Below are 26,174 nucleotides of genomic sequence, written 5' to 3' on the forward strand. Positions count from 1 at the left end.
ATTAATCAATCATAGGATCTTAGGGCCCACGTTAATATTGCTCATGAAATTCACCTTTTCTTGACTGTAGGAGTTGCAGTCTAAAACCAACCTGTGAATGTACAGCTGCCCACAGCTGCAGAGATATAAACTGACCGATTACAAGACTGAAGGCAATATGACTTGAATATATTACTAACTGCATGGCAACTAGCCAGATCGAGTAAGCACAACGATAGGGCAACTCACTTAACACACATAAAATTAAAAATCCAATATACAAACAAAAGTATTGACACTCTTTATAGTGTGAAACAAAATTAAAACTTTAATAAGGTTCCTTCTTGTTTTTATTTGGAATCAGGGAGCTAGGTGACTCAGTGTCTGATTACCCTCCGCTAATCTTAGCCATGGCTTCGATACGTGTAAATTTTTCAGGATTGCACATGTGCACACACACACAAGCATATCGGCTAAAACTACGTTACAGCATGCAAAGTCATAAACGGACTTTGCTTGTTTATACTGTAGGTACAGTAGGCTGTAGATTGCTTGGTCATGGATTGCCAGTTAAATTTATGCTGGGATGGCAACCTTAATGACTTCATTATACATGAATGTTGGCCTTGTGACAATCGTAATATTCATGCAAAGATGGTTATTCCTAAATCTTACATTATTTGGCTACTTACCCACAAAGTAAAAGTATGTTGAAGTTATGAAAATGACCGTGATGGTGTCCGCTGGTTAGCCAGTTGTTAAAGGTGGGAATTTGATTGTAATCAATACAAATGTATGAAAAATGAAACAATCCTTGACAAAGCTTTGCCAGAAATTCCACGTTTGCTCTTTGTAGCTCAGCGTAGGGTTAAACTTGTTAAGATTCCAGCCATTCTCATATTCCATTGATTATCACCTTTTGCCATCCTCACCGTGGATCTGTGCAAGTTTTATTATTTTTTTTATTATTTCTTTGAATAATTTAAAAACTATAAACATATGGATTTCGTATTGCAAAATTTACTTATGTTGCCAGTTGATGTCAGAAAAATGTGGCGGTATGTTTGCTCTCTATCAACGACAATAAGCCGCAGCAAGTACTAAATTGTTAAACTCATGTATGAAACATAATCAGAAGCTCTATAATAGATAATCATATAAATCTACAAAACATGCACAGTTTACAACTTAACAAAAAGATTTCTTTATATTTCATACTCTAAACTCTTCAAAATCAAGTTGGCAGTAAAAACGTACAGCTGAATACAAAGAATAATCTTAGTTTTGCCCCCCCCTCCTTCCCCTCCCACAGATACCTGCTAAAAGCTAAAAATGTTAGAAAACTCCTTCAATAACTCAGGCATACTTAAATAAATGGTGAACATTGCTAAAGACATGCATTATAACTTAAACAGAAGGGAAAAACAAGGAAGAAATAATAATCTGCAGACAACAATCGACACCTACAGGGGAGGCAAGAACATTCCAGATTGCTCTGCCAAGTCCCACTTGTTCGTAACTCTAGATATATTTGGTTCTTTGAACTGATCCATTTCCTCAAGGTAAAACAGTTCATTACCCAAGAGAAGGATCACACAAGGTACTAGTAGCCTGTGAAAGTCATTACTGCACATGTATAAAGGATTTTGCAAAGCTTGACTGCCAGTAAGAATGTCATTTAGTCAAGAGTGGCAGCTAGAACTATGCTAACTATAACAGCTACATCAAAGAATCAAAACCCCTCCCCCTCCCTCCACCCAATAAAGTTGTAGATCTGTCTCAAATCTCTTCAATGTTTATATGCTAGGGCTTAGTGCATGTACACATACAGTAAAACATCTTAAAAAGAAAACATAATCAAAATGAGACTTTTCGTGACTTTGATACTAGTCAGTGAATATCATTAGACCAAGTGTCTGGGGTTGGGGGGGAGGGGGGTGGCATGTCACATACTGTTTATTTTGCATGATTAAATCCGAACTTATTAAGGGAAACTATAATCGCAGGCCTATCCAGACAACAAGGCTGCATGTTCCCTTTCATCACACTTTGATATGAGTACAAACCAGTTGTATAGTAGCATAAACTTCCCTTAATTTAACTCTCTAGATAAGGATTCCATCCCTTTAAGCATTATTACCCTGTGCTAAATGCAGTAGGCTGACCTCATTACGAGGTAACAACCTCCCCCTCCCCCCACATGCACGAATCCTAGGATGATATATTAGCACCACATTAGATTATCAATCAGTTAATATCCAGCTCTGAGCAGTGTAGATCTAATGCCTTCAGGGTATGCTACAGCCTTGTCAACAAGACTTAATATCTTCATCAGAACAGCATACTTTCTGCTAAATTAGCTACCAATATACCAATCTGTGCTGCAAACCACCCAGGGAAATGAACTGAAAGAAATACCAACAAGTCAGATTGGCAGATTATTAATCTTGTAACTCTAGTCTGTCGCTTAATTTTCTTTTTTTGTCTGTTTGGCTTCTTGTGTTTCAGAGGGCATTACTTTATCTCCTCTCATCTGTCTCTCTATCTCATTCCTTTCTCTGTCTGTATCTTTCTCTCCCTCTCTTGGCAATAGCAAATTTAAATGAATAAATCAAGCACCTTTCCAATATTTTTTTACTACAGCATTCTGGAACTTTGTAGCCTCACTTTAGCAATGAAAATCAATTCCATCATGCAAAAATATTGATATTCTATCTCTGAGCCAAATGGAGCTGATAATTTTTTGTGTTTTTTTTTCTTTTTTCTTCCCCTAGCAGCAGCTAGTCAACATGTCCAGTGGCAAACTTTTTTTTTGCTTTCTCTGTGATGGATGCCGATGAGCTATGCTGAAAGGAAACGGAGTAATGACCAGTCTTCTCGGGAGCGATATTGCATACGGGGAAAAGAGATGTAACGATTCCCCGGCAGTGATTAGGAACATAAGTGATGGGATGGATGATAACAGAAACACCAAAACAAATGTAACAACCTGGTCAGATTCAAGCAATATGTGATTACTAAATTACCCCACAATAACAGTATATTGTTATCAATGCCTAGGTGTGTGTGTGTGTTTGTGTTTATTGGTGAGGAGAACAGCATGCACACTGGGTGTATACCAGGCAGGATGAAGTCGTACGGGTACTCAAAAATTGATTTAGATCAACATGTTATTCGTCAGGTGGGTGGTGAGTTTACAGATGCAGAAGCGGGTACAGACTGACTACATGACAACTGTGTACGGAGACCATCCCGAAATTCCATAAAGTCAAGACTACTTCTAAATTTAATTCTTATAGATTGTACAAACTACCTATGCTATAAAGGGAGGGGAATGATCACTACTGTTCAACCTTGCACTCTCCTTAAGCTAACGATATTCCATATAAAGTGAGTGAACTAGATGTCTAATTTCACCATAATTCTCATGTCTAAGATTAACTTGATTGGCTTAAACAGACACAACAAGGAAGTACTATTCAAAAGTATTAGTAAGTTTTTAGCTCCCCAAAATTTGGAGACAATAATTTTTTTAACCTATTATGTAAGTTAGGATGCAAGGAAATAATGTCCAGCAATGACTGCAGATCAGTGTCGGTCTTTAGTGAAGGATCGACATTTACAAAGAAACAATTGCAACCTATTAAAACAACAAACATCCTATATAGCTTTTTTTCACTTTATCAGACTTCCAGTGTAAATAAAACCACTTCCCAACGGTGTTATCGGATGACCAACTGTACTGGTGATAGAATTTTGTTGCCATCATGCCTTCCTCAGTAGCAGTCACACCCCCTCCCTCCCTCCCCCTCCAGAAGGAAGAAGAAAAAAGAAAATACAAAGAAAAGAAAGACCCTTATATCTACCCTAAATGTACCCCATCTCCTTTGGTGTGCACTTAATTAAGGTACCGGCCAGCACCTGTCACTTTATAATTATTCTTAGTCGTTGTCATCCTCTTTATCATTTTTCTCTCTTTTTTCTCTTCCAGTCCTATACATAGCGCCTCATTATAGAGGTCGCCCCGGCCTTCCGAGGTGTCTCCATATCCGACGACGACGGACGGCTAGCCACGGTCTCTGATTTGCTAAGATTTATTCAAGTAGGCGAGAGGATAGTGACAAGAGAGATATAGCTTCTGCTACCACAGACGGTTTTCAGAGTTCGGTATCAAGCCCAGAACAGCGGTCCCCAAAGTAAACATCCTCCACTGAAAAGTGCTCTTCAGCTATGTACAGACCTCAAGAGAAGTTTGCTTAGTTTTCAATCTGAATTAATTATCATGTTAAACTGAGCTTCCCCAATTCCATGTGGGACGTATTACTGTGTTCATCGACCAGCTTAAGGGCGAGACTGTCTTACCAGAGGCAATCGTTAGGAACCTTACCTGACCAAGTGGTAGTTGGGGGAGTACAGAAAAATTGGTGGAAGAAGAAAACGTCAAATTTGATCACTTGTTGGAGGCACATGGGTATTACGAGTATATGTGTCGAATTGTGAAAAGCAAATTATAATTTTGCTATGTATGGAGGATTCTTGTTTTCCAGCTCCCTCGTTTCTTGTTATTTTTGGCATTCCATGGCTTGTGTAACTTTATAAATGATCAACCTGACCCTACCATTTAATAATAATTAGCACATACTTAACTAAGATCTTTGTGGTTTACAATTATCTGCTTGCTTCTACTTTATAGCAAGTTATCAACCATTCAAGGCAACACAAGATTAAAATTGTGTCCCACAAATTTATTGTAGTGCTTTACAGCTTCATGTGTTAATCATTAAAGATACTACAATATGCAAATATTGTGGTTTGAAACACTTACGGCGGAGTTGCTAAAATCTGAGAGAAAACTGAAGCATTTTTAATGCTAAAAGTTGCAGCTGGTACATGCATGCACAAATGTGAATGCTTTAATATCTAATTTGATGAAGGGTTGAAATATCAACATATCAAAAATGGAGAAGGTTTGTTTCCCCAACATATTGACACCCTTTATGTCTCTTTAATGTTTATACATATATTAATTATCCCCTGACTGCTACTATCATTATGGAGAACCATGTCACCTTAGAATAGTTCAGAATTGTCAATCTAACGGGGCCGGCTAGCTGATATACCTCCAGAGACAACTATTGGTAAGGATCACGCAAAATAGATGAACTAAATGTTGCTGTTTCTTGGGCCTACTGTAAGCTCTACTGATATCACAAACTAGATTGGTTGATGACCTTTTCTAAACAGACTTAAGTACAGGTACTGATTAATGTTATGGTTAATGTGAGGAAAGATTCATGAATCAGAGTTTTAAAATTCCAACTCAAATGTTACCAAACGACAAATGTCAAACCTTTTTGCTAATCTTGGAATGCAATCTGCGCGGATGTGATCATCTTCAAATCTTGTCAAGACGTTCTACTCCAGCATCCTAATTATTGCCGAAAATTACCATTAAATGGAGACATCATGTAACGCTGACAGACTCGCAGACTTAACTTTACATATTTGCATAATTACAAGCTTTGATTACTTATTTCAAATAATTGAGACAGAACCAACCATGAAAACAAGTACTTAACAAGTCCTCCAGATTACTCAGTTTATGTCAAACAGATATAATAAACTGAAGTACAGTCACTAGGTTGGGTAATCTGATGTGTTCAAGTTCTGACAGTACTATTTTTTTCCCCCTAAAACTTCTTCCTGAGCCCTGTAAACTAGTCTGCTGCCATCAACGATGCTTTTAATACACTTGGAAATAATGCGAACCACGAGTCCGAAGCTTACAGACTAATAAGCACGAGTCTGGTCGGCAATGTCATGGAATTTGACAGAAATCCAACGTAAAACTGGAGGGGACACCCAACACTTAAGTTAAAACTGATTGAGCAAGTCCAGTCAAGAGGTTTGAGTGACACTTGTGACGTACCCGTAATCCCCTCCACAGAGAATTAAATTGGGTATGTCACATTCATGTCAAGGACAAGCAAGCCTGAAGGTATCATCCTCTTAACACCGAGGAAGATTTATCTCTTCACCTGAGGAACAATTCTGTCAGAGGATGATCATGTTGCCGCCCCTCATCAAACTAAGTTTAACACTATCAATACCCCACTGTTCTATTAACGGAAGCATCATTCCCATTACATATGCTGCCAAGTTGTAAGCTAGCTTCTATCTGGTTTACAACTTTGTCTGTGATACTTGCTGTCGGGGATGCTCTCTCATTATCCGCGTTACCCAATTGTCTTTAGGGCATGGAGGAAAGAAAATACTAATTTTGCTGCACGATTTAGCCCTGCACGTACTCTTAAACCTACGCATATTATCTGCGTTACCCAATTGTCGGGTGGAGGAAAGAAAATACCAAGTTTGCCGCACGATTTAGCCCTGCACGTACTCTTAAACCTACGCAGCCCCTATTTTATGACCTTCCCAAACAAGTTAAGAAACTTGTCCCTGGTTTGTAAGGGATTCCTCCATGTTCATCTTCAACAAGGAATCTGGATGCATAGCCTAATATTCATTCATAATTCAAAGAGTCTAAGATCCCTATATTTGTTTGCAACCCACACCACGCTGGTAGAAAAAAGTACAGGACCTTGCATATATTCAAACCTGCTTGTTGTGCGGTAAATGGTATCCTGAATATAAAACCATGCAAAGTTCCATTGACACTGAAAGTATTTGATCTTTGTTATAAACACACAAGGATTGCAACCTTAAGAATATAACAACACACTTTTCATCAAAACAATATAGCTTATTTATCCACCCACCTGACTCTTGTTCAGAATGCCACAATAGTAGTGCATATATAGCATTGATGGTGTATAATCAGTCAGTATTGACTTCTGTTAGTAATGCTTGTTTATTTGTTCACTCTACTGTACGGTCATTGTGTGAAATACCTGGTAGAGATTGTCATTCAGGGACACTTGTTCCCTAGGAATTATCCCCTCCTCCCCCACTCCATGGTCCACTGGTTCTCAATTGGTTTCCCAATCAAGGCTGCACGGGCGGGCGGGCGGATGGAATAAATATCTCACTATTTATGACTATTTATAAATGAGCAATGTACAGGACATAGTCCAGTTAAGTGGTGATCAAGCCTATTAGACTGAAGGGTCAAATATCCTATTGTAGGCAGAGTCTTATTAGTCCTGGACGGACTGAAATCTTTTGAGGGCTGGAGTTTGTATCTGTTGACTGCAGTTAATGGCTTGATAACATCTGCCCTAGTACTCAGTGTACATTAATTTCACGGTGGTCATGGAATACTGTTGTGAATGACTTCTTGACAATAATTGTGATGAACAAACATTCAGCAACACATAACATTAATGAGCAGTACATTCACGAGTGAATGCGCTTGAGGAAAGATTTGCCCAAATTCAAGGACTGCATGCAGTACTGATATAACTGTTTTCAGAAACTGCGCCGACCAAACTGCTCAATATATGTAACCTGCATGTATTTTAACTTTGCTCATGAATTCCATGTGAATTAAAAGGAACAAAAGTCTTGGGGTAAAGTACCTCACAGTATCAAGATAGTGTAACTGCAGACTTTGTGGGTGGCCTATCAACACAAAATTATAGAGATGAAGCTACCATTTCCTTCCAGCAGACTGTCAGAATAGGTTAACGTGCAGTATAACGCATTGTTTAACAATTGGATACTTAATCGGATTTTAAAAGCGAGAATATGTTGGGAGGATGCAACTGTCATCACACAGCTTGGCATATATTGCAGAGATATGCACATACATTGCTTTAGGAACTGACATTTAAGAGCCACTGCAAGATCATGGCTAGCAAAAACTTTACAATGCACATTAAAACTGAATTTGAAGTTAGCACGCTACAATTATCTGTACCGTGAGATGTAATAGAGGCCGACACACAAACATCTGTGGGAACATCTGTACATAGCGTATAGGGACTTGAACAGAAACAGCTGCCAAAATAGACCAATTAGGGTCTGATATATGTGCTAACTTCCAACCAAACACATCTCTGAAATCACATACATGTAAACAATAAACAGCACTTTAACATGCTCCCATCTTTTGCTCTCCTTTGAAATGTTGTTTTATATTTACTTAAAATACTTTTGACTAGAGTAATCTTTGAAAAGGTCAATATAAAGCTATTAAATCTAGTAACAATAAAGAAGCAAAAGATAATTATTTAGACACCCTTGACCTAATTATTCAGGTGACCTACTTGAGAACACTATATTCATTGCCATGAAAGAAAAGAAAAAAACACAGGAAAGAGATGAGAGAGGGTTAAACTCAGTCAGAGGTCTCAGGTTTTAAGCGGGAAATTTAATTGTAGAAAAACGACGGATAATTTGGATTATATTAATTATGAAGAGGATACTTACTATGGTAATATCTATATGAGTCTTCAGTCTCTTTATCTAGGGGATGATCAGGCTGTCTAACAGTGTTGAGTCCAAAATCTGTTACTTTTAGCACAAATCTGTTATCCACGACACAATTTGAAGACTTGAGGTTACCGTGTGAACGGATCATACTAGAATGTATGTAGTGCATACCCTGCAATGACAAAAAAAAAAATAACAATAATAATAGTTTAAAAATAAAGAAATAACAAAATAAAGATATATAAACTAAAAACAAAGAAATTGAAAACACACAGACTGACAGAAAGACATACAACTATGCCATTTTGTTGGCACATGGAAATCTTTAAAAATGAATCTGACATGTGCTTGCATTATACTGTACTATAGAGCCCAAATGGTGCAGTAGCTACTCATACACTACAAGCTTGATCTTTGCAAATGATGTGAACATGAAAAAATCATGTCTCTGGCATTTGGTTTCATAGTGGATTATGTTGGCTGGGAGATGTGGTGGCAAATATAGGGGTTATGTAAACTATTACCTTTCGACCATAGATTACTGAATTCAAATGACCAAATACGCAATGATCATGATGGAAAAATATCAGGTCATGCCTGAATTTAATCCAGGTAATTTCTCTACATAAACTGAATCCCTCCAAAGCCGAGGAACAAACTGTGGTTCTCACATTCATTTCCCGAGTTTGTTTTTCCAGGGGACAGAAAGCCACTCAATCACCCTTGACTGTCACAAAGGACACAAACAATATCACTTTGTGCAAGCTGTACCCATGTTAGGAATGGACTATACAGTGCACAGTGAAATGTTACAGATTATTAAAAAAGAACTTCTAGCAAGATATTTATATATAGATAGATATTTTTAGCCTATTGATTCACATATGAGGATGTCAGGGAGATCAAAATCTGTTTTCTTCCTTAAGGAATGTATTAAAGTTGACCCAGGATGTGTTCACAAATATGTATAATGGGTGGTGGCTAAAGAAGGGTGTTGGCTAAAAAGTCTAATGAAAGAGCATTTTGCAGGCACAAACAGGTCTCAGTGATTGCTTACAAATCAATAAGCTATTTACAGCTTTAAAGTTGTGCTGCATTTAGTCACCTGCAGGTCTGAATTTCACTGGTTGCTCAATTCCCCCGAGCATTCATGCCCCAAATACGGGATCAGGATGATCCCTGAAATTCAGATCACAACTGCGAGGTCTGATCCTGAGTTCCCAAGTGTTCATGTAAACAGCTCCACAACAGTTGATATATGTAGATCAGACCACCCTAGTGCTATCAAATGTGAACAGGGCTACAATCTACGAATTATTGATTGAGATCTTCACTATCCCTTGAATTGAACAACCATGAAAGTTACTTTGGCTACAGGCAGTAATGCAGTACAATGTCCTGTATGGACCATTTATTTAGCACTTCAGATTTATACAGAAGAAAACAAAAATCAATATAGAGATGCTTTTTGTTGTCTCAAATAACAAGTTTTTTTTTATATTAAATTTGACCAGAACAAATGGAGTTTACTTACAACATGTTGGTGCTTGTTTCTTCAAAGCAAATTTAAGCCAACAGACTTTGTTTTGACAATCTGATGACATATTATAATTAAGGCAGTGAATTAAAAATTAACGAACAGGTCTTAGAGATTTTAGCATCGATTTTGGTAAACTTAATAATTAATCAATAAATATCACCACACTAAAAGCTCCTAAATTTTTTGCCAAGGTTCCATTTTCAATTTTCTGCTGCTTGTAAATAATATGGCACTTATGTAAAAGGGTGTCTTAAAGACAGTGTCTCTAATTACTCGTTAGTGAAGGTTGGTCGTTTGCTGACATATGAATTTAAGAGGAAGAATTCTTTTGATTGCCAATTAATTGTAAACTGACTTTAAATTTATTTACAGAGTGTAAAGTTTCAAGAAATCAATGCCTGACCAAACAAATGCATGCAGCATGCTTTTATATCCGATGTATGTGCCATAAATATTCCAAGAAGACACAAAACCTGAAATGTGGACTGCCTTCCCACATGTACACAAAAATGGATTTTGGTTAACATTACACATTCACATTTCATTTTATATTACAATTCTGAAGATGTTTTTTAAGCTAGAAATCTGTTCTAGTGCTGTTTACACTTTTCTGTTGCAGTATATGCTCTGCTTATCATTCCTTTTTTCTCCCCAATGACATGAAATGTTCATCAAAATTAAATATTTGCATAAAAAGGCATTTGCTTTCAAGAAATTATAAAAACCCAACCATACCAATTCACTCATAACTATATAGAGAGTTACACAGAATGACAAATGTTTAATGTTTGATCATTGTCATAAAAACATCTGTTTACATATGGCAGACTAATAACCATGTTAAGTCTTGACTAAATATTGACAATTGACTTTTCACAGATGCTAATTAGATCAATGTGAGCCTATAATGGTGGAACGCATACATGTGTACAATATCACACAAAGATAATAAATCACTTAATTACATTATACAGGTATGAAAGGTAATCCATGCATCCATAGTACAGACCAACAGACAGACAGATATGGACAGAAAGAGAGAAAGATAGACATATTTGTATTGCCCACCTGGCATCTATATCAGATGATATAGACATGGGTTGCTGAGAAACAAACTGTAAATATACCAACAAGACAGAAACTTACATATTAACCTTATTGTAAAATTCAACACTATTAGAAAACAGCATGTACTTTAAATGACCTTTGAATCTATCAATGTTTTCGATCATGCGGAAATAGGGATATAGGATAGGAGTTCCAGAGCTTTGGCCCAGAGAAGGCGAATTAAGTTTCTATTTACAAAACCTGTGGTACAAAAGGAAACAACTAGGATAGCTGGGCGAGAAAAAAATGTTAATCAGGGTCTTAAGGTGATTGATTGATCATATTAAATATGGTCAAATGATAGTGACAATTCAATATTTTAGTTTCTCTTCAAATACTCTATGGAACAAAACAAAACAAAAATCCACAGAAAACAAAGAGAAATAAAATTATGTGATAGGCTTCTCCCTATTGATTGGTTTATATGAACCAGCTGAAATTCACCGAGTAAGGTAATTGACATAGGTGATTCTGAAAAAAATGTGTTATGCAAAGAGTAAAAAGTGGAATGTAAGTTCCATGCCTTCCCTTCCCAAAATTAAAACCCCTGGCGCTATTGCCTCATCCTGAACTAGTTAGAGCCAGTTTTCTACTACATAGGAGTATTTCTGGTTCAATGAACGGATTAAAAACATTTGGAAACAAAGGAAGATATCTCTACATCTAGACGGATGTAACACATCCTGGATTATATATTACTTACATAAAAAACAAAGAGGCCTGAATAATTTTCAATTCCCAATAGTTTAGAGGTACATAATAGCTGACAAGATTGCTTCCAATTTGTTCTGTAAATTACATTGCAGATCCAACGTTCCAGATTTGGTGGGTGTTTCCAGGTGGTATACTATGTTCCCACAAGACTACCTTTCCCCATAGCAACCACCTTTCACTACTTCCCAAATTTCCATCAGAGATATATTGCCTCCTTTCAACATTTGTACCGGCTTATGCCCATTAAGCAAACATGTAAAGAGATATTGACATAGGTTAAAAAGTCTGCTGGCAGGAATGCACCTTTCTTTTCTCTATATAGCTGTAGTAAATGTCTTAAAACATTTGGTAATCCCCGGAGAAGCAGGCAGCTGTCACATAATGTACTCTTAAATTTGAAGATAATCTAAAGTTTATTACATTGAATTGGTTATTGGACAGAATTAATGGAGATGGAGGGCACAAAACTGAGAGGAATAGTAAAACATCTCATCGCCAGAGATTTATAGAAATCTGCAAGGAGCTAGGACAAAGTGCACAGAGATCTGCTAACCTGACATCTACAAAAGCTAGGAAACCTTTCCCAAACCTCACCAACTAACAGCTAGGAAACCTTTTTCCAAACCAAAATGCATTGCATTATGGGAAAAAAGAAGAAGATATACAGTATGTGTTTAATTCTCAAATTGCAGACCCACAATTGAAAGTTATATGAATTAAGGGAATATTAATTGTCTAAAATTCAGATTTTGGTCAACTAATTAAGCTCTTTCGAACAGAACTGTTTAATTAACCTACAGATTAAGGATTGATATCCATCATTGTGCAGGGATGCAGTATAGATGCAGTGTTAGACCTGCTGGCAGGCTCACCATCAACCCATCTACATATAAACTATGCCTACACATCTTGACTAATTAGTGATATCAAGATAGAATGCTTTTACTGATAGGTTCTAACTCTGAAGCCTGAAAAGTGCAATTTCACATTTCCCAACCCTCGGCAACAGACAGTTCGGAAACCTTTTCCAAACCAAAAATGCATTGCACGATGGGGGAAAAATTTTAAAAAATAAATTATTTATGTGTTTTATTCTTTAAATTGCAGACACACAATCAAAAGTTACGATAGAAGGACTTTTTATTTGATAGGTTCATAATCCAAAGCCTAAAAAGTACAATTCAACTTGAATTTGAACAATGCAGCTGTCTGGAACTCTAGAGAATAAAGCTTCTAATGACATGTATATAAACAGATAAACTCACTCTACAAATTTCTACCTGTTAACCATAACATTCTACCCAATCCAACTTTGATTGTTTGATGAAAAATCTTAGAAATGCCCTAGCTTAACCAGACAAGCATTCCAAAACATATCAGTTTCAATGATAAAGCAAGAAAAGGGATTTGTCCAGTGGACAAACCGTTTTCTAAAACCCTCTTACTTTTAATTACTGAATAATGGCAGGACGTGTGTACTTTGCAGCTAAACCACAACTTGAAATCCAATACCACTTAGGCCATCACTTGTCTCTTATTAGTGTTACTGGTACCTCTTATCAAAAAGTTAATAATTCAAATTAGAATGGGCAGTATACTTGACCACAGTTTAAGTACATCAAAGCTCTACTCTTTGGTGCATGCAGGCATGCAGGCAGGCAAATGACCATATAGATCGTTTATCAATTATGTAAGGGGACTGATTCTTTGAAGGGTTGCTTGGGGACAAAGAAACAATTTTTTGTATGGATCATGATCCCACTGAATCCCGTTTAAGGACCTGTATACTATCAGCTTGGAATAACTGTAGCAGAATAATCCATGGTCGACATTTAAAGGAGACATCAGCATGTTTAGCTCATAGTTCGTTGTAAAGAACAACTGTCCTAATCAGCTAGGAAAATTCTTGCTAGATATCTTGGGATGGCTTGGGAGATATCCTACTGTAGTTTAAAAGTGGTCTCTTGGAGGCTGCCATTTTGTTAATCTGTGGTTGTTGAAAGAGCCACCACAAGAACATGAACTTTTTTAAATACTTTCTCTTTGTTGTTCTCTTTTCATATTTCCAAGATAAACTGATAACAATGTTGACCCCGAACACTGTTAAGAGCGTCAATAATTATAGATTCAGGATTTGCAAAACTCATATCTCCATGAGAGAAAATAAATGTTGTAATAAATAAACACAATCCCGACAAAATGAAGCACATGTTGCCTCAATGATGTCATATAATTATATATATATATATAAATATATATGTATATATATATATATATATATTTAGACTTGATCAAGTCTTCATTCAGCCTTGTGTATCATGAGGAACACAAAATGCGTGATATATGCCAAATGGAATAAACAAAATACCTACCTGTTGTTTTGGGAAGTTGTTCATGACAGTTTTATCTCTATCACAATAGACCATTAATGATGGTAGGGTTTTAGTGTCTCCATTAAAAGTCTAGTTGATGGTGTGATCTGTTTAACTTTTACAATGTTTCATGATAGATTAACATATCTGTGGAATGTGTGTCATTTCACAGCTCAAACTACCTGACACTGTCATATATGTCATCAAGATATCTTCTTACATTGCAGGCCTGCCATTTCAACCGGGGTTTTCTGCTAAGCTTATACATTATTTGCCTAATTTTAGACCAAGATTACTTGATGGAAGCTGCAATTACCGTAGCTTTTCATCAGTCTATTTATCTAGCGCACTCGGGTAAGCTTGAGTTTCACTTCATTGTATGCATACCGTCGTTAAAACTTTCAAATGATGATTGCAGCACTATTTCCAAAGTGGTTCGTGACAACCTTTTGAGTTGCTGCATACAATCCAATACGCTTTTAATATTTAGCTCATTGTTGGACTATTATTGGATGGCAATTTCAGATTGGAAGACTGTTAACTCTCTCTTTCTGGATCGTATTAAGACACTTGATATTGGATGAGCAGGGTTAGAAATGATGACCTCCTCAAAGAGGCTACATTTCACCCCCATTTATAGTCCCCCATTCCACCAAGTGCTGTCAAATCGTCCATATTAAATTAAAACAATTATTAGTTTACCTAAGACTTACAAAGTCCACTATGACATATTAGGGCAATGTTATTTATTGATGTTATGAAGTTTTAGATAACTATAACTATAACATAACTATAACGCAAGTGTTATAACTCTGGAATGGATCTAAAAGTCTTCCCTTTCATTTAGACATGACTAGCTGTATTTCATCCATCCAAGGACCACTACAATTTTACCTGTTTTAATGGTTTCCATCATGCATGCCATAAAATTTGAGTCTACATTCTTCCTACTCCAAGGATAAATTAGCGTTCATCAATTTTGACAATGGACTATCATGGAATTAGTGATATGTACTTGAGTTACCGTAATTCGTCCCCCTCCCCAGCCCCTCTCCATCTTCTTCCCAAACCCCTTCTTTAATTTTGTTTTCTAAACAGCTATAAAAACTCACTGTGTCTGTTATTTTGTGCATTCCACAATATCTCTCACACATATTTTACTAGCTGGTAGTATACATGCCAACTATAGAATAAATTAAGACAAATTAAGACTGTGTACAAGTAGCTATATACCACTCATGAAAATGACATGTGTGAAAAATTGCTGACAGTAACAGATGTACATACTTATAATTCAAAGGGGGGAAAATTTTTGGGTTGCCATAAGATGCTATCCTAATTGTTGTATTTAGTGTTATCAACCCCTCACGTAATCTTATAATCACGACCAGTTAAAAGTAGACTTATTATAATCTTCAGGTTTCCATATCTCGCCGCGGCACGTTTAAACGCCTACTCAGCAATTACCTGCTGCAATTTACTGTAAGGAATTCCCAGAGACTGAGTGTCAAAAATGCTTAGTATCTTTTGTATTTGATCAGATTCAACTTAAAGCCCACTTTGTTAACAGCAATTCATTCTAATTAACTCATCACTCAGACCATATTTCTCTTGTTTACAAGTTTTTTCTTCAATTTTGTGTGTGCATCACAAAGCGTTTATGTGTATATACAGTACATGTATACCTTTCTCTTTAATACGTGGTCACTATATATAGCTTAAATTGTTAAACATTAATGTTTTTCTAGTGTCCTTTATTTGTACTGTTTACTGTGCTCTATTTCAATGCTGTATCGCCATGGCGCCCTCTATTTGAAAATGAGAAACATAGATGTCTAAACTTTAAGCTGAATATTTAATGCAATATGAGTCTGTCACTCAGTCTGCAAACAAGACAACCAAACAGATTACCCTGAAAAAATCCAGAATTTTTCAATGGATATTTTCAACTTGATTCAGGTTGCATGGAGAAAATTAGATAGATCTATACTGTACTGTTTATATAACATGAGTTTTAAATTGAACTTCCCATTGTCCAAGAAAACAACCACTGGGACTTCTAGCCTACTAGCTACAAGCTGACCTCTACAATGTGGCCAAAGTACAAAGGTCAAAGTTCCAAACTCCCTGCCAATTGGGCTGCAGCATTTCAAATGCAATCTCATGATAAAGCAGGTAAGTACTGTATACTACTGATCCAAGGAAACTTCAATCTTACCTTAACCAGATCATATAAAAGAGAAAACTTGAACATCTCATCCAGTTCAATAGAGTCATTTTCCAGGATATCCTGAGAGGAAAGAACAATAAAAGAAGATTGATTAGCCATTAGTTGATACGGATATAATTGATTAAGGCTAATGAACAATGTTAATTAAAATCAAATCTCATCTGAGCATGCACTCTGCATACTCATAACTTAAGCAGTTAATGGTCAGCACACTGTGATATGAGACAAGAGTTGTCTAAATTCCAGGTTATAATCTAGGGTAATCTAGCCAATGTTGTAGCACACTTTAAAGCAGCGTCTTTTCTTTTTCTTCGCAATTCCACACCATATCTGCCGGTGAAACATGCAACTTTTCCATCACAAAAAGTTTTCATGAACGTATTCATGTGGAGGGGTAGGGGTAGGAGAAGGAGAAGGGAGGGGGGAGGGGGAGAGGAGAGGGTAGGACTTTATGGCAGCCAAAGTATTGGTATTTAAGAACAAACTTGACAGAGTCCTACATGTGCTTTAAGTTGGTTCATGGAATTATTACTGTTAAGGAACCCCACAATTAATGAATCCCATGGCAGTAGCTATTTATACTCGGACCCCTTTATGAAGTTAACAAAGCAAAGGAGCCGGTCTAATGACTTGTATGACTGGACAAAGGAAGATGGCCCTTAACAGTCCAAATTTCTCCTTCCTATTTACTTCACTGGTCAGATAACAAATTCAACTGGATTCAGTTCATATTAACCAACACTTTAGTAAACAGCTTAGAATTGTGTCACCTATGATTAAAGGCAAACACCTACATGTAGTCAATTCTCACTGCTTTGCAGTATTGCATGTACTGTAGATCAGCCATTGCAAAGAGCCACATCAGGACGTTCTGTTGCAAACAAAAAATCGACAGGGCCCTCCTGAAGCTACTATAAAAATTATCTCTATAAGTTAGCATGGAGGTTGCTATGGAGATGGGATAGAGTAAGTGTGCAGAATATTACTACAGTATATTCATAAACTGTACCAATTCTGTGATTCCATTCTTTCATCATCGTCTGAATAGTACATTAACAAACTGTTGCTGTAATCATGTACAACAGTCATGCAAATCATGCATGCTGTAATCATTATACAACAGACATGCAAATCATGCATGCTGTTATCATGAACAACAGACATGCCAATCATGCATGCTATAATCATGAACAACAGATGAACATACATGCAAATCCTGCCAACTTTACCCTCTTCTGGCAGTTTCATTTTGTTACAACCTAACACAGAAAGCTTTTAACAGCTCAGACTGCACGCAATTAAAATGGCACACTTTGTTGCTCTAGCTGTTCTCTGATAAGACAGACTTTGAACAGATTGATGTGTTATCTCATTGAAATAACCAAATAAATCTATTTACTGCAGGGTAAATGTCATTGTTTACCTAAATATAGAATGCAATTTCTGTTGATTTATACCAATCCAGAACATTAATGTCACATTATGAATTAAAAGTGTATTGATATCTACTAGATCCAAAACTTCCTCTTATGCCCTGCCCTGGTTAATATTCACAGAATCAACCGTGATTATACTACAATTGTTAATTAGAGGAGCTGGATAGAAATTAAGGATGATATCATTTAATTAATGTCTGGCTGCATAATTAAGGGCACACAGATAATATTAGTGGTACATAGCCACTGATAAACTGTTACTGGTATATCACATCAACTAGTCATCCTGTAAAAATGGACCCGACTTGAGAAACGTCCCATCAGAGATTTCCACAAACTATAATATCATGGCACAATTTAGTTCAATGTACTTTAACATAATACCCAGAGGTTTCATAAAGTGATAATTTCAGCCAAGTTTGGGATTATATATAACATGGATATATATGTGTATACTACATGTGTGATGATGTACCAGTTAAACTATATGTACTGAGTAACATATTATTTCACATTCTGTAATAGACAACCTGAAAAACAGTTTAAAATGGGTGACGACTCTCATATTTCGTCCGCAGATTAGAGAGAAAACTTTCACAGTTCTTTCTCACTCTTCTTTGACCTAAGTGACGTCACAGCTGCCAATACTGAACTCCCTTTTCGAGTCCACTTTTGCGCTAGAGCACATCGTTGGAAACTTCCATTTTTCGTCCTTTAGTCACGTATCGTAGCAGTGATTTCTTTTTTACAGTGAGGTACTAAACTAGTCCCTTCAAAGTTTGCCGCAAAGATTGAGGAGGCGATATAGACAGAAACAAGGAACATTAAAACAAATTAGATTTTGACAAGTCAAGGCTGTTGAATAGCAGTAATTAAAGAGGCAACTCTGGGGTTCAAACAAAATAAAATGGATTAAAATTAGACATTCATGAAAAACCACAGGGGAAAGGAAAGAACAGTGCTCTTCGGTGGTTTGAGATAGTAATGAAAAGCGACCACAAGCTAAGAACAAATTTCTAAAAAAAGACAAAGTGTAATATAGGCAAGACTGTCACTTGAAGGGATATATTGATCATGGGTTTACCGTATTGACGGTTGAGTCAAACATCTTGAAAGTATCAAATGTTTGAGCCCCAACAGGAGACTGTTGCGAAGAATTGAACCAGTCCTCGTTCGTAGAAAAGTACATGCAGTTGCACCAGTATTGAAACCCTCATATTCGACGAGTTAAAGTTTTGCATTCAACTACAGAGGTTATGAAGCATAGAATGTAATGAAGAACATGATCTCAACCACTTAGGCAACTCAAAATCTTAATCTTACAACAGTAGGAAGTCTACTAATTCGATGGTTCTTGAGAGCATTATCCACACAGCAAGACTCTAATGGCCTACATCATGATTTCAACAAATTATGAAACATCACACATGATTACAAAATTCCAAAATTGATGGAGGCCAACAGACTCATGACAAGGTTCGTCTAAAACTGGTAAAATCATAATAATGTTCTTGAGTTGATGTGTCGCATGCATGTTGCACATTGCCACAAAGTCTTATCATGTACCAATCAATCATTTGTACTAAGTGTCAATTAAGTTGTCAGCCTGCAACATTATTAACTGATAATCTTTCAGCTCCAGATGTTAAAGTGTATAGGTTTTAAGTTTCAATATGATGTGTATATATTATGTGAACACTTAAACTATCTCTGAGAGAGTGTTCGCTCCATCGCTTTGTTCCACTTTCCATATTGACCGAGCTACAGTATTAGTTGGTCTACTGCCACAGATTTGTGAAGGTGTATGATACAACAGTCAGCTTGGCTGAATTGGAATTAAACGTACCGCAATTTACGTATCTTGTCACAATATAGCAGAAGTCTTTGGAATTTATACATCAGTTTCTCTTGCTATGCATACAAATTTATCATGCATGCATCAACATTAAAATTGGGACTTGACAGGCCAAAATTTGAAAAAAACTGAAATTGAGTGAATGAGTTCAAAGCCCAATTTTTTTATTTTTTCAGCTTGATATTTGTTTGGGCCCTTGGCTTCTCATTTGATCCTTGTAGATCTCATGGCTATGGGACTCAACTACCCCCTTTAGAAGCAATGAAGGTAAATTTCTTGACCGTGCTTGGAATACCATGTAACGACTTAAAAGACATACATCTTATTACAAACTATATTTGCTACTTAAGACAACTTTGGAAGGGTTAATTTCTGAGAAATTGTCTACTTGCACGCATATGCAATGCAGAGATGTTCTATATTGTAATGTTCGATATTAAGCTAGGTCACTACAGCTAAGTTGACCCAGTGAAATTTGCAATCATTCAGAAGTAAATTTCTTGATGTGTTTAATAAGGGTGTGTCAACTTCCTATAACATTTACATTCAGAGGGGAGACGCCAATTCATTAAAAGCGGCTCCTCATCTCTCTAGACCAATTGTTTTTATTTAAGGTGATGGGAGAAACTTGTGACAGCTTTAGTCATAGTCAACATAATCACCAGCTGTTTACATATACTGTATGGCACACACTGTTGGCACGTATGGCACCTGTCAAAAAGATGATGTCTCTCTATGTATAGTCAACAAATTAAAATGAAATAAGATCAATTTTTTTATACAGAATATATTTTTTTTCTGAAAGATAAAAGAGAGCAAAAACAAAAATCTAGCATTTTCTAAACTCAATAAAGCCATGGTACAGTATCTCTGTAAATGTAACAACACAAACTTCTTTCACATCATGATTGTTTCACTAATATCTTTCATTTCAAGTGTATTGATATAAATATTAATAATAGCGATAATAGTAGTATATAATAATAATAATACTGGTAGTAATAGTCATAGTAGTACGTCATAACAACAACAGCAACAACAATAATAACAACAATTGAAAAAAATATCAGGTTTATGATGAACGTGTATACAGCGTCGTTAATGTGTTCAGTGTTGCGAACTGTTGTACACATACTTAATTCACAGAGAGGCATCAGTACAAGAATTTGCACACAATTATAATTTGATCCTTGATGGCAATTTTTTTTTTTAATTTTGACAATTACGGCATTATGTCTGTCATTTACTTCAGAGAGGCTCAAGTGCATGCTTTTTCTGGCTCCCCAACCTAGAAATTATGTCTTTTAATAATCCTAAAAAACCCATTACCATATCAAATGTGATAAAATGCTCATCAATTTAAAATTTAGGGTCTATCCTGTATGGAATTATACCGATTTTACAACTGTGTGCAGGGAAGCATTTTTGCGTCTGCACAGAATTATATTCACAACGTACATAATAGAGAAGCACACTTAACACCGTTGGTTACGGAGTTTAGTACTAATTGTTGTATATAAACAGCACCCAAGGCATGCATGCTCGTCTTGCCTTGACGTACTGCATGTTTACTAGCAGCTAGCACAAAGGAGTAAAATGTACAGAAAAACTATATCAGGGATGGTGACTTACATATTTATGCCAACATGCATTTGTTGATTTCAGATAATATATATACATATATATATACATATATATATATATATATATACATACATATACAAATACAAATACATATACATATATACATATATATATATATATATATATATATATATAGATATATATATATATATATAGGCTGGAAGTTTTTTCACTGTTCTTGATTTTCCAACTCATTAGCTTTTCAATTAGATATATAAGAGAAAACCAGATAAATAAGATATCTGACTCATAATTGACAAATACAGTAAGGAGTAAAGTTTTAGAAAATATATTGGAATTTTCGGTCCCCCTGGGACCTTCGTCAGAAATACTTGGCAGTCGAATGAAAAGTACAAAATGTAACACAATGAAAGTATGACGCTAGATAAGTGAAAGTTGCATTGATGGAATTAGAACCAAATAAACCATGACTATACATGGAAGCGGATTAAGGAGCATAGAACAGATTACATATGTTTGTAGAACTGATAGTTGTTAAGGGGTCCCAAGTCTTTGTTGAGGCCAGTGATGTGAGACTTAATACGAAAGATCCAATCGATTTCTTTATGTTTACGTTCAGTATTTTAATTGCCTCGAACTTCAAATCAGCTTTTTTTCTCCTCCCGTCATCCATCCACTTACAGAAAGTTTGATAAGAGGGAGAGTTGACCAGACTTTCACGATTGAAACATTTCAAGGTTTAGCTCTGAGTCAATACCATTTTTTTTTCTCCGGCTTGTCTAATTTGAATTTGCTGTTTGTTACCCTACACCCCACATTTCTTGATAAGCATCTTCATTAAAATGCATAGCGGGATGCCATTGACAGCCTAAAACAATGGAGTCGTAAAGAGCTACGAGTACCTAAACTTGAACGTGCAATGCATACAGTAAGACTCCTTTAAGTGTAGGATTTGAATGTGAGGGGTATACATGATGCAGCCGAGGTACAGGATTTGACCATATCTAGCTAAAATACAGAAAGTGAAGTTATAAAACATGAACATGTACATGCAGCATAATACTGTAAATTAGCTTTAAGCATACTGTACACTGATCTCACTTTTGCAATTCGGTCATGTCAACTCCTAAGGGCTAATTATTGTCCTAATTTATCATGGTAATTTAGTATAGTTGGCATTGGAACAATTACCAAAGCAAAATTTACATGTATTGATTTATTAACTCAAAACACTGCAATTTAACTTCATAAGTTTGGGAAAATGTATTGTTAAAAGTGTCAGATACTTTGATATGTAAATACAATGTTTTAGTAACAATGACTTCACAATGAGATTACTGTAATTGCTAAGAAATAATGAATGACTTTCCAATCGTTACATTAAAATTACTTAATGTGTCAACATATTCTTTTTCTAACCACTGAAATCGTCAGCATGAGTCAAATTACAAAACTGTTGCAAAACTGGTCATTTTCTGGATGATCCATCTCACAAAAATTTGTCTGAGATATTAAAATTATGTTGGCATATTAATCAGACTTAATTCTCCTGTTGATCTGCAATCAATCAACCCGATCACCTTTAAACAAATTATTTAACGCTAAAGTACACAAAGTTTGGTTACTATGGCAACAATATGTTACGTAGGCAATTTTCTTAGCGTGTATCTCTTTTGTCATCAGTTTGGACATAAGATGCTGGCCATAGAATTGACTAAATGATAAAAATCTATTCCCCCCCTTTCCAAGAAAAAAATAATGATAAAAAAAAGGCCATGTACACTGTACTAGATTTTTAAAACTAGTGTCATAGTGCTTAAATAACTAGGTCAACACAATGCTGTACTTTGTGAGCAGCTCTCGATTTCAAAAACCTTTTGCCATGATTTCTCGTCTGTATATATATTGCACATATGTACCTGCTTATAGAATTGCCAACACGATCAAGAGGGTGCCTATAACCACAGAAGTGGCTCTCTATACCATTACTAATATATTCATTAAAAGAATATGGAAAGTTGGTGGCATATATATATATATAGCCATGCTGCGACCAACGCGAGTACGAGATTTACTTACAAGGCAAATTGAGTGTGACACAGAGTGCCAGATGATGGTAATTGATCCGGACACCATCTTGATATCATGTTCTGCTCCCGTACTTCATTCTCCTCCGAAATAGCTCTATCCCTTTGTTGATCATTAAAATGTGGGACAATTTTATGGCACCTATTCAAGTAGGCATTTTATACATGATAACAACCTTTTATGTTAAAGGCTTTTGCTTACAGAATACATGTCCTTTTCAATTTTGACTTTAATGAAAAATTGTTCATGATAAAACAACTGGTGATATGGTGACCGAAAAATTTAGGACTCAATTAAAATATCAAGTTCGATTATTTCTACCTCCAATGTTGCCAAACAACATAAACAAATGATAGTGTGGGATTCATAATCTAGCAGCACCCTGCAGTTGTAACTGATACTCTGGCTGTACTTTTGAACATGAGGTGCCGTACTTGTTTAACTCGGCCATCATAGAATCTGCCAGTTTTGTTCCCTCATTAATGCATTCTTGATGGACTTACCCTTAACAATATCTACATATGTAAGGCGATAGCCTGATAGGACTATAAATATATATACCTACAAATTTCTTCAGCTTTAACAGGCATCTGGTTTTCCAAAAATTTCAAAGTCAACTAAATATTATTTTAAAGCAAAAATGTGTTGCCTATCTGTTGAATCATGTTAGCTATAGGACTGGAGCCTCTGGTCTGACAGAAATAGCAAAACCAAAAAAGGAATCTTTGTCTGATTCCAAATCCAATGCAAAATCTAGCTTGCAATAAAAACTTCTTCAATTCAGACGGTTAATCGTTGTCAATTAATTATGAAGGGGTCATATCAAATGATGTCACCTTGGATTCCTTGCAAGGGCAAAGAGCCATAAACAAATGTATTCACAATTATTCAAAAGAAAAAGAAAATACAAAGATATATCTAAATAATCCAGAGAGTTAGCACTTTTTGAAAGGAATGAACCATTTAGCTACAGTAGATTGATACCGCAACATACTTCCTTCAGGAGGTAACAATAAATATCAAAGCTGGGGTTCAGCTTGAAAGTACATATATATAGAGGTGAACCCCAAAATTGACTGGTTTGGGTATTAAATGCCTACAATGATGCTTTACCTCAATGTAAAAACCATTCAACACACTGCACAGTACAGTACAGTGTGTGTACACACCTACCAAATCTGACAATTATTGTTATTTACAGCTTAACCGCATGTAGTTAGTTTACTAATTAATATATGTTAATTCATGTCAGGTTTGATTTTAGAAGAAAAACATTGGATGTAGCAAAACAAAACACACATTATTGTCAGTGCGATTCTAGGACATCACAGGTACCTAGCTGTTTGGATTCAATTTCACTTTTTGGACCAAATAATTGCCAACTTCGAACGTTGTTATCTAAGAAAAGCTATACCTGGGAATTAAACGCAACTTTCAGGGGGATGCTTAGAATATGTTCTTCTTTCCTCATCTAAAACTAAAAAAAATTCTGGAAACAGCCTAGATACCCTTTTAATGCACACTTTGGTAATCTTAAAAAAGCATACTGTAAGCTTATAGCTATACATTTTGGATATAACTTTATTTTACTTTAACTGTCAAAGTGTAAGTGATCTACTGGGACTTAAAAAGTTGGCAAAGTATATATATTATTATGTCTTTGGCTTGTAAATAGAAACTGTTAGTCAAATGTCTGGGAAGTGTGATGTAGGAGGACATCCTGTCTGTGCTACTAGCTAAGAGATTATAAAGGTGAACCTAGCTAGGGTAAGGGGAAGGTGAAGATACTGGTACAAGGCTCTCTGTCATATAAACTATAATGATAACAAACTATAGTTAGGAGTCGATGTCAGAGCAGAATGTAGCACTGAGAAGCTTAGGCTTTGCAGAACTGTCCGATTGTAAATGTTAGAGTAGCCTACTGTACATGCAAACATTCTTCGCGTTGGAGCTGGATATAGCGCGATGTATAAACAACGAAGAGTCTGTTGTTAAAATTTATCTTGTGTTACACAAAGACCATGAAACCACCGATCTACTACGTATACGGTATGGCGGCTTAAGGAGTTTTGAAAACATATCTAAATTCTAAGAAATTTCACCGAAAATTAAGGAAGAAATTTATCTGTATACAAACGCGGGTTTTGTTGTGATTACAGTATAGACCTGTACTGGGTTAATGGGTTATGTCGCAATCTGCATTAAGCATAGCTGACGTCACGTTCTGTACTGTTCAAATCATATTTGAAATGGCTATCCTTAACGATTAAAAAATCGTTTCTCTGTCAAACGCAACATTAGCGTTTTCATACTTTGACAACATGTTTGGAAAATTATTTATCATTTTTTAAGGTAACTTCTTTGGGCCACTAGACAATCCTTTTAATGAGGTTCTTACCACCAAAAACGTACCCACTCTCTCTAAAACTTCATTCGTTGCTTCTGAAGGCTTTGAAACTTTGAAGCATGTGTCTTTGCTCTCGTGGGATGTCTTGCTAAAGCTATTTCCATATAGATAAACGATACCACCCCCCAATGTGCCATTTTCAAGATACTAAAACTGGATGAGTTTTAAACTAAACTGCATTTCTTCTAGAAAAAGAACATTTTGAATTTCCGATTCCCAATCCATGTGGCCCCAAATTTAAGCCTGATAATATTTCAATATTTCCCAAATGTACTTCACTTCAGGTACCTTGGTGGCATTACCTTGCAGTAACAAAAAACAAAAAAACAAAAAGACCAGAGATAGTCAAATTTCACAAAAACATTTTCAATTGGACGAGATGAAATGAATTGCCACCATTCTGTCAATGCATGGAGACAAAAGATGGATCAAAACAACATATTTTGG

At 36.0% G+C, this 26,174-nt stretch overlaps 1 protein-coding gene across 7 annotated transcripts in view; it reads right to left on the reverse strand.

Moving 5' to 3' along the window:
- Nucleotides 1-26,174, reverse strand: part of LOC139966525 (atrial natriuretic peptide receptor 1-like) — a 308,214-nt gene that overhangs the window by 50,362 nt on the left and 231,678 nt on the right. For all 7 annotated transcript variants that reach the window (XM_071969648.1, XM_071969645.1, XM_071969642.1 and 4 more), the window contains 2 exons: nucleotides 16,325-16,396; nucleotides 8,371-8,545 (listed from right to left, as the gene is read on the reverse strand). In XM_071969648.1, the coding sequence (XP_071825749.1) occupies nucleotides 8,371-8,545; nucleotides 16,325-16,396 (247 nt within the window). The remainder of the gene's footprint in view (nucleotides 1-8,370; nucleotides 8,546-16,324; nucleotides 16,397-26,174) is intronic.

The sequence above is a fragment of the Apostichopus japonicus genome, chromosome 4 (assembly GCF_037975245.1).
Source record: "Apostichopus japonicus isolate 1M-3 chromosome 4, ASM3797524v1, whole genome shotgun sequence".
NCBI lineage: Eukaryota > Metazoa > Echinodermata > Holothuroidea > Aspidochirotida > Stichopodidae > Apostichopus > Apostichopus japonicus.